Here is a 14,186-nt window from a genome sequence, read left to right as displayed (position 1 = left end):
TTCCCAGGGATGATGAAACTTCGGACAAACTCTGCTGGCGAGCCCAGGTAGTTCAACAACGGCCGGAAAGGACGAGTACCTGAGTAGGAGTACAGCTAGGACCCAGAAGGAAGAAGAAGGACCAATCAACGTTGCCAAAAGGCCAGTACAGCGGAATACTCGGATGGCAGGGAGATCCGCCCCCGCCACTTCTACTGCTGCGAGTCGGACTTAGTAAATTTTAGTGAAGAATCAGAATAGTATTCGAGCTCAGACTTATCACCTCGTTTCTAATTTTGTGTAAAGTCTTTTGAATATATACTTCGATTCAGTTAACTTCATTCCGTTCAATTATTTATTTAATTTATATTCATTTTATATCATTTTCCTCATCCTACAAGTTCCCGTTGATAAAGTTGAGTATTTCAATATTCCCGGGCAAATCAAAGACCACGTCGGTAACTTTAAATTTAAATAAAGATTTCTATCGTTGTCCACCAAGAAGAGGACATAACACCTCAACATTGAATAAAATTTTACCTCGGATTAAAAAACAGGCCCGAAATTTTCTACACACTAGTTGAGAGTAAATTCATGTTTGTAGATGGAGATACCTATGAGTAAGGTATGGACATGTAACATCACATCGAACTGCTGATGTTTCAGAGTTGGAATCAGTCCCATCCGAAAGTCAACAATCATTAAAAAAATGTATCGATAGTAGCAAAGAAAAATCATCAATGAGCTCTTTAACTAAGAGAGCTGAAATAAAAATGTGTGCTTTCATGGTTGCGAGCATAATTTATCATTCAACATTATGGATCACTTAATAGATTTACTGAAAGACTGTTATTGAAACTCGAAAACACTTCAAGAAGTACAATTGAAACCGACTAAAGCTAAAGCAGTTGTTAAAAATGTCATTGCAGAATCACAAACTGTGACTTTGTGTGAAAAATTAAAAAATACGTTTTTCAGCATATTAATTGATGAGTCAACTGATATTTCAGCGATTCAAACATTATGCATTGTAGTCAGGTGGTTTTTATTTTTGCTTTTCGTCAGTATGATTTTCATTTTTATTAAATTTCATTTCTTTTTATACAGGTTTTACGATAATGTTGAAGGAAAAATAGTGAGTAGATTTTGGAAACTGCAACAGATTTTTGAAAGAGAAATTAATGACTCTGGAATGGATGTTTCTACTGCTGCTTCTTCTAGTCAAGAAATCATTGCCCAAGCAGCTACAGCTGAGCACTTATTTAAGGTAGTTGTAGCGTGATAGGCATTTCAACAGAAAATTATGAAATTTTTTTTATTGAAAGATAAATATATTAATAATTCACTACCAAAATTTCAGATCAATTGACCGCACCGTTTTTGAGTAATTAATTTTCGAAATTGTATCTTTTACACGTAGAGGTATAGAGAGATGGTAAAGTTAGTATGAAATCTTCCATACCACTCGAGTGGGCCAAAGATTTCATACTAACTTTATCATCTCTCTATACCGCTACGTGTAAAAGATGCAATTTCAAAAATTAATTACTCAAAAACGGTGCGGTCAATTGATCTGAAATTTTGGTAGTGAATTATTAATATATTTATCTTTCAATAAAAAAAATTTCATAATTTTCTGTTGAAATGCCTATCACGCTACAACTACCTTAAATGTATTGAGAACTCATTCGATAAATATAACATAAATTTTAAAAATGTGATAGGATTTGCATCTGATGGATGTAATAAAATGATGGGAATTAACAATTCAGTGGCTAGCCGGTTTCGGGAAAAGTGTCTTGGTATATCAGTATTAAAATGCATTTGCCATTCAATGCATTTGTGTGCAAGTGAAGCCTGCAAAGAGCTTCCTCGTACATGTGAAGATTTAGCGCGTGATGTTTATAATTATTTTAAATCTAGTTCTAAGAGACAGCCTCATTTTCAAAAGTTTCAAATATTTTTGGATCTAGACATCCATAAAATATTACACCCGTCGCTGACTCGATGGTTGTCATTGACTGCAGTAGTATCACGATTATTAGAACAATGGAATGCATTACAAATATATTTTAAACAAGAAAAGTCGAAAGTAAAATTGCGGTCTGTAGATATAACATACTGTATGCTCTTTCGGATCCGTTAGTAACATTGTATTTTTTATTCCTAGACTGGATTTTACCAAAATTTACAGATTTAAACAAATTGTTTCAATCCGATAAACCAATAATTGCTAGTATGTGTGATGAAGTCAAACTTATCTACCTTGATTTATTATAAACATACATGGTACGAGACTACGTTAATAAGACTTCGATACAAAAAATTGACCCATCGAATCAAGAACAGTTTTTACGGCTTGAAAACATGTATCGAGGATCAAACGTCGCTATATATTTACAACAACCGGAAATGAGAAATAATACTCAACTAAAAAATGATTCTTACACGGGTTGTAAAAATTTTATTTTGACTGGCTGTCTTGAAATTAAAAAAAGATTTGATTTTGACGATATTACATTACAAAGAATGTCTGCATTAAAGCCAGTAAATGCAATGAATGAAACCTATAGAGATATTGTACCGAGCTTGCTTCCTTGAATGCAATCGTTACCACGATTAGTTGATGAAAATCAATATCAAATTATTGATAATGAATGAAGAAAGCTACCTGCTTATGAATTATCTTCCCATATGAGTAAGGAGGACGATATTAACGTTTTTTGGCACAATTTATTTGACCGAGGTGAAGATGACCAAGTATTTTATAGCTTCAAAAATTTGTCCAAATTTGCGTTGAATGTACTTTCTCTACCTCATTCCAATACAGAATGTGAAGGAGTATTTAGTGCAGTAAATTTAATAAAAACGAAGACAAGAAATAAATTAGTAACATCAACTGTTAATAGCTTGCTTCTAGCTAGACAACGAGTGAACAAAGATTGTGTATCTTATGAGCTAACTCGTGAAGAATGCAGTAGGATGACGAGTATTGTACTTTATCCTAAAAGTAACAAGAAAAATAATCAAAAAGCTAAAGAAGTACCTATTACTTCCACATCTGCAAATTTTGAAAGAATGGTTCTGTCTTTGATTGATGAATCAGAATCTGACAATTCAGACTCTGAAAATATTGATAATGTAAGATTGCCAGATTATAAAAAGTGAAATATTTTGTGATTGTTTTGATTAATGAGCAATATCGTAATTTAAAAAAAAATTAAAAAGATATTGAATGTTTTAAATAATAAAGATATAAATTATTACATGTTAAAAATCGAACTTAATTTTATCAAATATTTAAAATTGAATAAATATTATTGAATCTTTAAAATTAAAAAGGAAGTTGGTGACATTATTTTTCTGCAAAATGATCTTATTTCCTTACCATGATCTTATTGAAATACCTGAGTTAAATTTCCCGCCATATTAATAATTAAGTAAGTTCTCAAGTGTAGATACTCGTCTAAAAAATTGCATTTCTACAAAATTATGTTAAATAATTACATAATTATCATATGAATAGTAATACTTTAACTATATTTTAAAAAACTCAAGCAATCAAGCGACAATTAAACATAATTTTGAAATGTGCAATAATTTTATTCAAAGTACAATAATTTTACGGCCCTGATACAATAATAATTTTTCACGGGTCTGCCAACACTGTCTATCATAGAGGATGATGAGATACTTTTATCTATTGGAATGAGAAATGTAAAAAAAAAAAAAAAAAAACAATAATACACCTAAGTCAACTGTCTAAAACTCTAAAGAATGGTGAGAACTTGAAATATTTTTTAGTAAAATGCTGAAACGTTGGGTAAGTGACTATGTTGTCACTGAACATCGAGATTTACAGGTAAAATTATTATTTAAATTAAATACATATATTAATACATATACATAAACTAAAAGACCATATTCATTTTTTTAATTGTTACTCTTACGTCGTTTTTTAAGATTTTCTATTTAACTCTTGTCGAAATAATTCAATTAGAAATAAATCTTATTTAAATTACAATTACTAATTTTACCCATTAATTTTGTAAATCCAGTATTTAAATTATTTATTTATTTACTTAAGAAAAAAATTATCGTACATCAGTTACTTTTAATCAGAGTTATCTCTTATGATATTCAACTATGATCAGAATACTCGAGAAAATAATTAATATCAAAATTCCATTATTTTTAGGCGAACACAATGGCATTGGACACTACTGGATCTTATGTCTTGTTAGCTGGGTAAGTATCAATTTACAATAATTCGTTTTATTAATATTAAAATTTTACATTATTTATTTTATTATTTTTCTTTATTCTATTATTTTTAGGCGCAGATTTTTAGCCATAAAAAAATTGGATGATGGTGATGAATTAAATTCATTAAAAAAATATCCCCGACAAAGTAAATATGAAGTTGGCTCTGCTGAATGGAATCCTACTATAAGTAATTATCATTTTTGTGCCATATCTGTGAGTTATTGTTTAAAACTAAATATATCTATAGGGAGAAGTGAAATGTTTCTTGATTAAAATAAATTATATTTTAATAGAGTAACACAAGAATTGAAATTTTGAGTGTTGCCGGTAACAATAATCAAGATCTGCCAATAATTCACACTCTAAAAGGGCACAACAGAGTTGTTAGTGATCTAAATTGGCATCCTAAGGAACCTGATATTATAGCTTCTTGTAGTATAGATACTTTTATCCACGTTTGGGATCTGAGAGATTCCAGAAAACCGTCTCTGTCTTTGTCAGCAGTAGGTGAGAATGAGGAATTTTTTGTTTTACAAAATGACTGTTAGTTTATGCGTTTGCTAACTAAATTTACCTTGAACTAATCTATGCACTATCAATAAGTTAAGTTTTATGGTGTATGTAAAAGTTTCAAGTATTATAAAAAATTAATTTACATTCTTATCTAATCATTTTTATTTAAGGTAGTTGTAGCGTGATAGGCATTTCAACAGAAAATTATGAAATTTTTTTTATTGAAAGATAAATATATTAATAATTCACTACCAAAATTTCAGATCAATTGACCGCACCGTTTTTGAGTAATTAATTTTCGAAATTGTATCTTTTACACGAAGAGGTATAGAGAGATGGGAAAGTTAGTATGAAATCTTTGGCCCACTCGAGTGGTATGGAAGATTTCATACTAACTTTACCATCTCTCTATACCTCTACGTGTAAAAGATACAATTTCGAAAATTAATTACTCAAAAACGGTGCGGTCAATTGATCTGAAATTTTGGTAGTGAATTATTAATATATTTATCTTTCAATAAAAAAAATTTCATAATTTTCTGTTGAAATGCCTATCACGCTACAACTACCTTAACATAAGCAGCGCTTGGACTTCCTCAAGTTAAAATTTTTTTACGCTTTCTGTACTTCCAAAATGAGAAAACTGAAGTTACAGATTGATAATTTAATTTAAACTTATCAATATTTAAATACACAAATATTCACTTCTTTCAAAGAAATTGAATCTCTACAAAATAAGGAATTTGTTTTATTATAGCGGGTTCTTCGCAAGTAAAATGGAGTCCCTTACTATCTTATACGTTAGCCACAGCTCATGACGGTGATATTAAAATATGGGATCAGAGAAAAAGTAATAGTCCTGTACAATACATTGCCGCTCATTTAACCAAGATTCATGGATTAGACTGGTGTCCATTTCAACAAAACCAAATAGCTACCTCAAGTCAAGATTGCACTGTTAAAGTTTTTGATATTTGTAATCCTCGTAAAGTCGACAGTATTTTGTCAACAAATTATCCTGTTTGGAGAGCCAGATACACGGTTTTTTTTTTTTTTTTTTTTTTTTTTTTTCATTAACTGAGCCAAGTTTTTTGAAATTAACATTATTTTTTCTTTCTAGCCATTTGGAGAAAGTCTGGTGACAATAGTTGTTCCACCTCTGCGTCGTGGAGAAAATAGCCTCTTACTATGGAACATAGCAAATCTAAATACGCCAATTCATACTTTTGTCGGACACACGGATGTTGTTTTAGAGTTTCAATGGCGGCATCCTAAAGTAAACAGTAATGACTACGATTTGATAACATGGTCAAAAGATCAATGTTTGAGGATATTCAAAATTGATGGGTTTTTAAAAAAATTATGTGGTCATGATATGGACGATGCTACATCCTTATATACCCAATACTCTGAAGATACAAATTTAAGTAAGTTAATACTTTTGCGATAATAATCCAGCTTACGTACTCGAGAAAATATAATTTTTTTTGTTTTAATAAACAAAAAGAATAGAATCATTTGATTAAAATACTTTCAAAGTTATTATAGACGTGAAAATAAGTACAAATAAATTACTCAATTTTTCTATTTCTTTTTCTTCCAAGAAAATAAAATTTTGATCATTTCTTTCTATCATTAAAATCAAAATATGTATATGTATACATATTTCTTTTACAGGAGCATTACAATCTGTTCAAGATCTTCAACTGAATGACTCTCAAAATGATAATGAATTAAGTTATTCATCTTCTCAGGTTGATATGCAAATGATATCTAATGAAGCTAGTACCAATTTAGACCATGACAAAGAATTACCATCGCCAACCCAACCAAAAACTTTACAACAAGAATTTTCATTAATAAATATGAATATTCCTAACATCGAACTGAATTCAATGGATGTCATAGAAAGAAGTTGTACAGTGACAGCGAGAAACAAAAACTATCATGTTATATTAAAAGTCAATTTTCCTGGAAACTATCCTTATAGTGCACAACCTACGTTTCAGTTTTGTTCGGGTACTACAGTTGATAATACAACAATGGCTAAATTATTAAGAGTTCTTAAACAAACTTCGCAACAAAGAGTTAAAAAAAATCGAACTTGCTTAGAACCTTGCTTAAGACAACTTATCATAACTTTAGAACAAACTTGTGTTCCAAGCGAAAGTGAATCTAATCTTTTAGATTATCACATTCAGTCTAATGCTGATTTTTTAAACTCAACGACTATTTGTACAAATTATCAAGATAATTATATTCCATTTCCAAGAACATCAGGTGCTAAATTTTGCAGTTTAGGGATTCTTGTTTGTTTCGGTCGCTCAACTTTTACCAGGCGCTCGTTTGCTATTAAACCAGATGGTAGTACACCGCGTTCTCTTTCTGCTTTGGGAAATATTGGGAATAGTGGATCATACATGAATTTATATTCCAATTCATATGGTCAGTCTGGAGATACTATGTCAATTAGTTCATTTTATTTTCCCGAACGGGTATGTTTTAATTATTTTTTATGGATATTTTTACGTCAAATTCCACACTTAATTTTAATAATTTATTATCTATTATAAAATAGCAACAAAGATCATCAAGAAAAAATGTTTATAATTCATCTGTAACTCAAAATCAGAATTGTTATAACAAAAATTACTATTCATTAGTTACTGTGTATGATACTTCATTATTATTTTTTGTAAACAAAGAACTTGCTGAGAAGTATATGTAAATACTCAAAACTTTAATGATTAATATTTATATTTAAATTAACAATAATTTATAGATAATATTCAAATCTTTTCTAGCTTAAATTTGTTAGAAATTCCGTCAATGTGTCAACATAATGCTAATGTCGCTTCATTATTAAATCGTCCTGATCTAATTCAAGCATGGTGTTTATCTGCACTTGTTATTTCGCCGTTATCAAATCCGTCACAAAATTTATGTCAAATTCAAGACATAGTTTTGCCTTGGCCACTTCATCCATTTGGACAAAAACTTGTACATTCTCTGTAAGTAAAGTGATATATTAAATTTATTTTCAATCATGATTTATAACATTTTAAAATTAATATTTATAGGATTCAACATTATGTAAATCAATCAGATATTCAGATGGCTGGAATGTTGAGCTGTGTCTTTAGCGATCGTTCAGAAAGTCATGACAATAGTCTGGGATACTTAACGAGTAAATCAGTCAATGTTAGCGTAAGTTATATTGATAATTTGAACCAATAATGCATAAGATGTATAGAATATTCTGTATTCTGGGAATTATATCAATTTAAATAGAATGTCGCATTTAATTAATAGTACTTGATTAGCTACTTTATGAAATTTATTGCTATGATGTTTAGAATATAATTAGTCCTCAAAACTTATTGCCAGTAAAAAGTTAAAGTTGAAAAATTAAATAATTATATATTAATTAAAAAATTATTGACAAAACATGACAATTTTTGAGTAGTAAAAACCGATCAGTAAATAATACTGCTATTTTTTTTTAAGCCTGGAGGTTCTCCATATCACACAATTCATCATGCGGATACTAGCTCAGAAGGCTGGAGTGTTCAAAACTTGAAATACAATCGATCAAGTTCATGGTCCGAATCATTGGATGATTCAAAAACTTTTCCAGATTCTTTAAATGATATAGGCCGCAGTATTCGATTATTGGATGAAAACAATACTCTATTGTATGACCGTTACAAAAAAGTTTATGCAGAAGTTCTTCACAGGTGGAGACTTCTTGATGGAAGGGCTCAAATTTTAAAACATGTTAGTGCCTCCCACCTCGACTCGCAGAAAGATGTTAAACTTCAAAGCGAGTGTCATCTTTGTAAGCAAACAAATCGAGAACCACAATGTACTAGTTGTAAACGCTTAACGTTTCAATGCATTATTTGTCATATTTCAGTTAAAGGTGAGTAGTTAATTAATACTATGTAGTTGTATAATAATCTTCTTTTTTTAATTATATTTAATAATATTTTAGGCCATAGTACATTTTGTCTTATTTGCGGCCACGGTGGGCATACGCAACATCTTGCAGCGTGGTTTACTAATGAAAGAGTTTGTCCGACAGGTTGTGGCTGTGCTTGTCTTCAGGAAAGTACAAATTTGTTAAAATCATAGAAATTGATCAAGTTGTAAATAAATTATGTATAAATTAAAATACTTTCCAGATGCTTCCTATCAGTTCCTATCAGTATTAAGTGTATATAGAATTTAGATATACATTTTTTAAATATCAAAGTTGTGTGAAAATGAATCTATGATCTAAATTTAACATTGAGTTTGATTATTAAAATTTTAATAACAACTGTAATTTTTTAGCAAATCCATATTATTTATAAACCACAATAACTTTATACATCACGACAAATTATCTTGAAATATCGTGACGTTACACAAAAAGAAAAAAAATTGCCGTGATTCACTGAGAATTACTACTGATACGTTGGGGTAACTGTAAAGCAACAGTTACGCAGAAAAGATTTCTTCACCATAAATATATTGTTTATGGAGACTATACACTATGCGTAGAGTCTCCATAATATTGCCGTTGATTATTTTCAAATACAGCGCTCTGCTGTGTAGCTGACTGTAATAATAGTCGGCTGTTCGAAGCGAGTAGCCTACGAAATCTAGCCAGTTTTACCCGGTTTCGGTAAATTTCGATACCCAACCGATTAGTTAAGAATTCTAATAAGTATCTAACGGTGGATTTAATTTGTATATAAATTATAAGTAAACCAAAAAAAATGGGAATTAAAAATTAAATATCTCCAAAACTTACATTTTTTTTGTTTACTTATAATTTATAAATAAATTAAATCCGCCGTTAAATACTTATTAGAATTATTTTCTTTTTTTTTTTATTATTATTTGTTTGAAGTTGCATAAACTACTAAGGTCGTGAGCGACTAGGGTAGGGAGCAAATTTTTGTGGTAGGACTCGTTTTATTTTTTTGAGGATTTTAAGAGGATTAAGCCATAAATATATAAATTTACTACCTAATTGCCCTCGACTTAAGTAATTATAGAAATTATAAAATATATTTTAATCTCATAAGAAATATAACATGTTGTATAAAAAAATGCGAGAAGATAGTCTGAGCAGATTAGTGACCCTCATTTATGACGAGTCCAGTTCAACCACTCAGTCCGGTAAATTCCCAGGGATGATGAAACTTCGGACAAACTCTGCTGGCGAGCCCAGGTAGTTCAACAACGGCCGGAAAGGACGAGTACCTGAGTAGGAGTACAGCTAGGACCCAGAAGGAAGAAGAAGGACCAATCAACGTTGCCAAAAGGCCAGTACAGCGGAATACTCGGATGGCAGGGAGATCCGCCCCCGCCACTTCTACTGCTGCGAGTCGGACTTAGTAAATTTTAGTGAAGAATCAGAATAGTATTCGAGCTCAGACTTATCACCTCGTTTCTAATTTTGTGTAAAGTCTTTTGAATATATACTTCGATTCAGTTAACTTCATTCCGTTCAATTATTTATTTAATTTATATTCATTTTATATCATTTTCCTCATCCTACAAGTTCCCGTTGATAAAGTTGAGTATTTCAATATTCCCGGGCAAATCAAAGACCACGTCGGTAACTTTAAATTTAAATAAAGATTTCTATCGTTGTCCACCAAGAAGAGGACATAACACCTCAACATTGAATAAAATTTTACCTCGGATTAAAAAACAGGCCCGAAATTTTCTACACACTAGTTGAGAGTAAATTCATGTTTGTAGATGGAGATACCTATGAGTAAGGTATGGACATGTAACATCACATCGAACTGCTGATGTTTCAGAGTTCATAAGTATGTGTAGATGCATTAGCTATCCAGTCTGTCTATCATCAGTGTTGGCAGACGTACGATAATTATTGTACACGTATCACAATTTCATGTTTTTTTCAATCTTCAATCCTAAGCGTACAATCCTCAGAAAAATACAATAATTTGGCACGACAGCAATTTTATAAATAAAATAATTTCTATAACATCTTTTCAAGTATAATTTATAATCCCGCCTCGAGTCTTGGATAAATGTTTCCTATTATGTTTAAAAGATAGCGTGACGATAGTGTCAGCCAATGATGAATGTATTTTTAGATATGTATTAATGTGATTGGTTAATTTTAATTTGTCAGTGTGTGCATAGTATTTTAGGTACCCCAGTCTAAAACTTTAATAAATTTATACTTTAACGGTTTCTCTTAACCTCACGCTAAATTCTAAATCTACGACTGATAGGAAGAGCTTCTGGAAATAAATGGTTTATTTAAAGTGTATTGATTCTACTTTAAAACATTTGGGAAGTCTTTATGACTATATATTGACAAAATGATCGATAAAAGTTCTGATTCCGATGAATCAAATTTAAATACACTTCCTAAGAAAAAAATACGCAAAAACTTTCTAAGCACTCATCGAGTTCAAAAATTTCGATTTGCTTGGCAAACTAAAAAAAACTATGGAAAATGATTGATGCCTCACCCTGATGACCAAACGAAAGCCATTTGCACTATTTGTAATAAGAAATCTATGAAAGCTGACATCGGAGTAATTGATAAGCATGCAGAATCACTGAGTCACACAAAAAAAATGGAATCAGTCCCATCCGAAAGTCAACAATCATTAAAAAAATGTATCGATAGTAGCAAAGAAAAATCATCAATGAGCTCTTTAACTAAGAGAGCTGAAATAAAAATGTGTGCTTTCATGGTTGCGAGCATAATTTATCATTCAACATTATGGATCACTTAATAGATTTACTGAAAGACTGTTATTGAAACTCGAAAACACTTCAAGAAGTACAATTGAAACCGACTAAAGCTAAAGCAGTTGTTAAAAATGTCATTGCAGAATCACAAACTGTGACTTTGTGTGAAAAATTAAAAAATACGTTTTTCAGCATATTAATTGATGAGTCAACTGATATTTCAGCGATTCAAACATTATGCATTGTAGTCAGGTGGTTTTTATTTTTGCTTTTCGTCAGTATGATTTTCATTTTTATTAAATTTCATTTCTTTTTATACAGGTTTTACGATAATGTTGAAGGAAAAATAGTGAGTAGATTTTGGAAACTGCAACAGATTTTTGAAAGAGAAATTAATGACTCTGGAATGGATGTTTCTACTGCTGCTTCTTCTAGTCAAGAAATCATTGCCCAAGCAGCTACAGCTGAGCACTTATTTAAGGTAGTTGTAGCGTGATAGGCATTTCAACAGAAAATTATGAAATTTTTTTTATTGAAAGATAAATATATTAATAATTCACTACCAAAATTTCAGATCAATTGACCGCACCGTTTTTGAGTAATTAATTTTCGAAATTGTATCTTTTACACGTAGAGGTATAGAGAGATGGTAAAGTTAGTATGAAATCTTCCATACCACTCGAGTGGGCCAAAGATTAAGATGGACGGTGTGGCTTAATGTATATAGAATAAGCGAAAGGAAATTTAGTATAGACCGGATAGCTCAAATGGTAGAGTAGCCGACATGTCTTCGGAAGGTTCTGGGTTCGAATCCCAGTCCGAGCTATCTAATAATTTTTTCTCGCATATTCTATAAACTCACATTAAGATGACCCTCTCCACATTCCTTTCTCAATCCTTTCCTACCAATATCCTGTTACGTGAATGTGGAACGCTTCATGTAATAATTACCGTAACTCCTATTCTTTCCCGCTTCACAGCATTATTTATGTTTGTTAATTATATTATATTTAACGGCAATTATATTTTACAAATGGTAAAAAATCTTGAACTGTAATTTGTGAAGCGAGCAAAGATTAATCAATTTTTCTTTACTAATTTAAATTAATATTTTCAGAGATTATTCCGGAAGGGACAAGCATATGCTGCTGCTGTAGATTTCGGGCTGCTGTCTGGGCATTTATTAAATGCGGTCATTTATGTCTTTGCAATGAGTGCAATCGAAAAATTGGAGATCGCTGTCCACTCTGTCGTGAAAAATTACGAAAAATTAAAATATTTACCAATCATCCATAGTGCAGGTTTAGATTAAAAAAATAAAAGAAAATCATAAAAATAATTTCTTAAAATTTGATCGTGTTGAGTCAATAATAAGAGTTTTTTTTTATTAATTAAATTAATTATAGTTAATAATAATATTTAATTAATAATAAAATGAATATTATTGATTCAACACGATCAAGTTTTCAGAAATTTATTTGTGGAAGCATTTTTTTTTTAATATTTCTGTTCTTAACTGATTTTAAGATTTTTTTCGAACATTTGTTTTCAATTTTAATAAGTTTTAATTATTCTTACATTTGAATCATTATGATTTCGCCAGCGTTTTTTTATAAGAAAAAAATTTTCCTTATAACTAATTTCTTAAAATTTGATCGTGTTGAGTCAATAATAAGAGTTTTTATTAATTAAATTTATTATAGTTAATAATAATATTCAATTAATAATAAAACGAGTATTATTGATTCAACACAATCAAGTTTTTAGAAATTTATTTCTAGAAGCAATTTTTTTTTTCACATACTTGTTCTTAAACCTAATTATTTTAATGTAAGCTAACAATTGTGCACAAAATGTTATTTTATAATAAAATTGTCTTAATTTTAACTAATAAAATATTATAAAGTTTTTATAATCAAACTAATTTTTTAAATAAATCGTGTGACCATAATTATCAAAATTAAAATATTTTCATTAATATTTAAATAGTTTTAACCCAAGTTTTATAATTTTTATAATTATTTATAAAGGTATAATAAAATAGACTAGTTTTTTTTCTATAAATAAATCTAATAAGTAATGACTAGTTTATATTTATTACCAAGTTCAATCTATTTAAATATTATCTTGATTAATTCAAGATGATTTCGGAATCTCCATACAGCGCCATATGGTCATTTCTCTCTGATTGAATTCGTTCTTACCGAGGCTTGCTTATTTATCTATTCAGCGCTGAGTAAACTCTGCATTGAATACTGTTGGCTTTGAATACAGTGCGACCCTGATAGCCACGCTTTGATTAAAAGTAGTTGCATTTCAGCAGTTACAGTTAACTTGACATCAAGTTTGCCGTAAATTTTTATAGTACAATAGTTGTAAACAATTTGAATGCAATTTACAGCCCCAATTTGAATACAAGTTAACACCGAACTTTTAGTTAAATTGTACTACAATTTTACTACAACTTGAATAAAATACTTGTACTGAAAGTCTTGACGTCAAATTGCACTGTAACTTGTAGACAACTTAAGTAAAAACGTTTGGTTTGCAACTTTTTTCATCAAGTTGGCTACAAATTTCGGCAGTAGATTGAATAAAAGTTTAAGTTAAGATGGCTATCAGGGGAGTTGAGTAATTTGGAGTACAGTTGTCAACCTGCCCATAACAGTGGAGGGTGGGACGAGGGTGTGACAAAA

The 14,186-nt window shown here is 30.2% G+C and overlaps 1 protein-coding gene, 1 long non-coding RNA gene and 1 pseudogene across 2 annotated transcripts; all 3 read left to right on the top strand.

Annotated features, from left to right (window-relative positions):
- The first annotated feature begins 657 nt into the window (after positions 1-657).
- LOC123263415 lies at positions 658-1,379 on the top strand (annotated as a pseudogene).
- A 2,248-nt stretch (positions 1,380-3,627) lies between these two features.
- LOC123263361 (GATOR complex protein WDR59) lies at positions 3,628-9,046 on the top strand. The gene is made up of 12 exons (XM_044726054.1): positions 3,628-3,841; positions 4,178-4,227; positions 4,317-4,458; positions 4,539-4,752; positions 5,516-5,799; positions 5,879-6,185; positions 6,436-7,253; positions 7,337-7,482; positions 7,563-7,769; positions 7,839-7,965; positions 8,266-8,680; positions 8,753-9,046. The coding sequence occupies exons 1-12, from the start codon at positions 3,788-3,790 to the stop codon at positions 8,890-8,892; spliced, it is 2,904 nt and encodes a 967-aa protein (XP_044581989.1). The 5' UTR covers positions 3,628-3,787; the 3' UTR covers positions 8,893-9,046.
- Positions 9,047-10,936: 1,890 nt separating this feature from the next.
- On the top strand, positions 10,937-12,104 carry LOC123263432. Its single transcript, XR_006509164.1, has 3 exons — positions 10,937-11,742; positions 11,812-11,971; positions 12,065-12,104. It is a non-coding gene; the product is annotated as an uncharacterized LOC123263432 (long non-coding RNA).
- Positions 12,105-14,186: the final 2,082 nt, after the last annotated feature.

Source organism: Cotesia glomerata, linkage group LG4, assembly GCF_020080835.1.
Source record: "Cotesia glomerata isolate CgM1 linkage group LG4, MPM_Cglom_v2.3, whole genome shotgun sequence".
Lineage (NCBI taxonomy): Eukaryota > Metazoa > Arthropoda > Insecta > Hymenoptera > Braconidae > Cotesia > Cotesia glomerata.
This window is presented reverse-complemented; position numbering and strand designations above follow the sequence as displayed.

Excerpts from the sequence above, each read along its gene's own strand:
- LOC123263361 (XM_044726054.1), top strand. The coding sequence starts at position 3,788 with ATGCTGAAACGTTGGGTAAGTGACTATGTTGTCACTGAACATCGAGAT. Across the intron at positions 7,483-7,562 it reads GAACTTGCTGAGAAGTATAT|CTTAAATTTGTTAGAAATTC; the intron begins GTAAATACTCAA and ends AATCTTTTCTAG. Across the intron at positions 7,966-8,265 it reads GTAAATCAGTCAATGTTAGC|CCTGGAGGTTCTCCATATCA; the intron begins GTAAGTTATATT and ends TTTTTTTTTAAG.